The 3,820-nt window shown below is 40.3% G+C and overlaps 1 protein-coding gene across 1 annotated transcript in view; it reads left to right on the top strand.

Annotated features, from left to right (window-relative positions):
- Window positions 1–3,410, top strand: part of VIPAS39 (VPS33B interacting protein, apical-basolateral polarity regulator, spe-39 homolog) — a 27,708-nt gene extending 24,298 nt beyond the window's left edge. The window contains exons 17-19 of the mRNA XM_012656058.1: window positions 1,757–1,843; window positions 2,683–2,772; window positions 3,195–3,410. Of these exons, the coding sequence (XP_012511512.1) occupies window positions 1,757–1,843; window positions 2,683–2,772; window positions 3,195–3,410 (393 nt within the window). The remainder of the gene's footprint in view (window positions 1–1,756; window positions 1,844–2,682; window positions 2,773–3,194) is intronic.
- The last annotated feature ends 410 nt before the right edge of the window (window positions 3,411–3,820 follow it).

Here is a 3,820-nt window from a genome sequence, read left to right as displayed (position 1 = left end):
GATTACAGGAGTGAGCCACCACGCCCGGCCTACACCACAGTTTCTTTATCCATTTGTCTGTTAGTGGATATTGTTTCCAAATCTTGGCTATTGTGAATAATGCTGCAATGAATGTGGGAATACAGGTGTTTTTACGAGGTAGGGATTTTGCTTCCTTTGGGTGTATACCCAGAAGAGGGTTGCTGGGTCATGTGGTAGTTCTATTTTTAATTCTGTGGGAACCTTCATATTGTTTTCATAATAAGTGCACCAATCTGTATTTTCATCAGCAGTGTGCAAGGGTGCCCTTTTCTCTACACCCTCACTAACACTTATCACTTACTTGCCTTATTAATAATAGACATCCTAACAGGTGTGAGGTGATATCTCATAGTGATTTTGATTTCCATTTCCCTGATCATTAGTGATATTGAGCACCTTTCATATGCCTATTGGCCATTTTTATGTTTTCTTTGGAGAAATGTCTATTCAGGTCCTTTGCCCATTTTTAAATCAGGTTATTTTTCTGCCATTGAGTTGTGTGAGTTCTTTATAAATTTTAGATATTAACTCCTTATCACGTATATGGTTTGCAAAGATCTCCTAATCCATAGGCTGTTTTTTCATTTTGATTGTTTCCTTTTCTGTATAGAAGCTTTTTAGTTTAGTGTAGTCCTATTTATTTATTTTTGCTTTTATAGCCTGAGCTTTTGGTGTGATATCCAAAAAATTATTGCCAAGGCCAGTGTCAAGAAGCTTTACTCCTGTGTTTTCTTTTAGGAATTTTATGGTTTCAGCTCTTACACTTAGGTCTTTTATCCATTTTGAGTTGATTTTTGTGTATGGTTTGAGATAAAGGTCTAATTTCATTCTTTTGCATGTGGAAATCCAGTTTTCCCAGCACCAATAATTGAAAAGACTGTCCTTTCCCTATTGTGTCCTCATGAGGCCCTTGTCAAAAATTAGTTGACTATATAGTGTTAGGTTTATTTCTGGGCTCTCCATACTGTTCCACTGGTCTATGGGTCTGTTTTTATGCCACCACCATACTGTTTTAATTACTGTAGCTTTGTAATATAATTTGAAATGAGGAAGTGTGATGCTTCCAACTTTGTTTTTCTTTAACATTGATCGCTTTGGTTATTTGGAGTCTTTTGTGGTTTCATATGAACTGGTTTACATTTTAAGTATCTATTTTCCCATTGTGAGTTTGAAAATTTTCTGATTTTCCCCTTTTAATTAGTTACATTACCAAAGCATCGATATATGCGTATATCAAAATCAAACACTATATGAAAGTATATAAAGAGTGAAGTTCCTCTCTTATTGTCTACATGCTCCTGTTTCACTCCCTTCCTCAAGGCAAACACTGTTAAAAAGTTTGATTGGTAGCTTTCCAGACTTTTCCTCATGAATTTACAAATGAACATCTATGTATATTTATAAAGATTTAGAAGACAGAATTTCTGCTACATTGATAAGTCTATACTACAAATATTAAGTAAATTACTTACTCCATTTTTTAGTATTTCATAGACTTTTTTCCTGTATTATTTCCTATAGATCTAAGAACTTATTTCATACCTCCAACTCTCTTCCACCCTCTCAAATCCCTTGATGTTTCTGAAAAATTCATCTCTCATCATTTCTCTATACCTCACCCCTATCCATACCCCCTGACCCCTGTATTATTCTGATCTGACCATAAAACAGACTAGTCCAGAGTGCATGGAGTGTGCCTGGCCTTAACTACTGCTGCCCCATCTTTCTTTTTCAGAACTGGCTGGGCTATACCAAGAAGAGAGCACCTATTGGCTTCCATCGAGTTGTGGAAATTTTGCACAAGAACAGTGCTCCTGTCCAGGTAATGTCTCCTAAAGACTTGAGTTGGGTACAGGATACTCTAGGAAACCTAACTTTTAGCCTCTTACTGGTCAATGATGGTAGACCTGACCTGTTTTTATTTCCCCTAAAGGGAGCACAATGGCTGCACTATGCCTCAAGATAGACAAGGCCAGGGAGGGAAGTTTTGTTCCCTTTAGAAGTAATCCCACTCTTTGGGAGGCTGAGAAGGAAGGATCGCTTGAGGCCAGGAGTTCAAGACTAGCATGGGCAACATAGCAAGATCCCATCTCTATAGAAAAACTTTAAAAAATTAGCTGGGTGTGGTGGCATGCACTTGTGGTCCTAGCTATTTGGGAGACTGAGACAGGAGGATTGCTTGAGCCCAGGAGGCTGCAGTAAGCTATGTTTGTGCCACTGCATGCCAGCCTGGGCAACAAAGGTAGATCTTGTGTCTCGTGCAGGGGGAGAAGTAATCCCAGGCTGTCCTCTCTGAGGGTGTCTACTGTGTTTAGCCTATGTGGAGTACTGATGTAAAAAAAGAGAACTCACTGAGAAAGGACATCAAGGAACAATAGGCACAGCACTGAATCAGATCTAGAGCACTGCCATTGCTAGCACGTGTTTCTGGCTCTAGGATAAGGAGAAATGTGCTCTTCTCTTCTTGCCAAGGGAACATGGAAGTACTCCCTGTGTCACATCATTTCCCACTTTAGAACTAGTCCTATGGTTGATGATGGGAATTGTAGACATCAGATATTGAACTCTTTTGCCTTCTTTGGGACATTTTTTTCCCTACTTATAGAGCTCTTTAGTTTTATGGGTCTTGGTGTCATTAATCAGAAGTACCTCTTCCCACAGATATTACAGGAATATGTCAATCTGGTAGAAGATGTGGACACAAAGTTGAACTTAGCCACTAAGTTCAAATGCCATGATGTCGTCATTGATGTGAGTCCCCAGGAAATGGGAACCCTCAGTTAGATCCTCAGTGGAGGGTAGGGGATTACAATATTCTCTGTCCTAGATCCTGAGGTGCTTCCATCAGTTTTGACTGAATGGACAAAATAGTCTGGCAAAGTTAGTTCAGAGACCAGTACTCCCATATTACCTTCCCAGCCCTCTGACTTACTTCTCTGTGCTGTTATAAAAGTGTTGGGCTTGGACAGTTCATGGAACTAAATCAATGTACATAAGCTCTGTAGACTTCTTTCCAACATGAAGTTCCTTGGGTGTTGGACTCCACTGTCATCCCACTGTAGCCTCTGGCCTCTCTTTGAACTTTGAGTCACAGTGATAGTGACAAAAAGAAATAACCCTTCATACATAAGGTTGATTGGGGGTTTGTACTGTTCATTTGTTTTGGTATATAGACCTGCCGGGACCTGAAGGATCGTCAGCAGTTGCTAGCATACAGGAGTAAGGTAGATAAAGGATCGGCGGAGGAAGAGAAGATTGATGCCCTTCTCAGCAGTCCGGTGAGCAGCTACAGCTTACCCTTGCAGCAGTCTCAGGAGACAGTTCACAAAGTAGCATCATGTGTATGTTCCCAAGGCCTGGAAAGGATTGCAGTTAGCAGAGCCATGTGAATATAAGGGTCTCCTATGGGCCAAAAGGTCATAAGCACTGTTTTGAACAGCAGAAAATACTCCTGAGATGTAGGCTGATAGAAGGATTTGGAGACCTCAGATTGAGACTTAACTGTAATGCTTTGATAATTGTTAAACCTAACGGGTAGGACGGACCGACTATTGGAAGTATAAAAACAACTGTTGCAGATTCAGATTATCTAGACTGTATGGTCTCCTGGGGATGGATGTGACCTACCTGTTGGAAATAAGAAGTGGATGAAGTAGACATTAGCTATTTGGGGAGCACAACTGGTTCATCTCTCACAGCATGAAATTACTGAGCTTTTTGTTAATATGGAACTTAGTTCCCTGTTAGATATTTTGGGACCTACTTCGAGAGTCATCTAAAACTAGTGGGAGCCGGGCGC

Source organism: Propithecus coquereli, unplaced genomic scaffold, assembly GCF_000956105.1.
Source record: "Propithecus coquereli isolate 6110/MARCELLA unplaced genomic scaffold, Pcoq_1.0 Scaffold5, whole genome shotgun sequence".
NCBI classification, from domain to species: domain Eukaryota; kingdom Metazoa; phylum Chordata; class Mammalia; order Primates; family Indriidae; genus Propithecus; species Propithecus coquereli.
The sequence above is the reverse complement of the archived record's forward strand: the minus strand, read 5'-3'. Positions and strand labels throughout refer to the sequence as shown.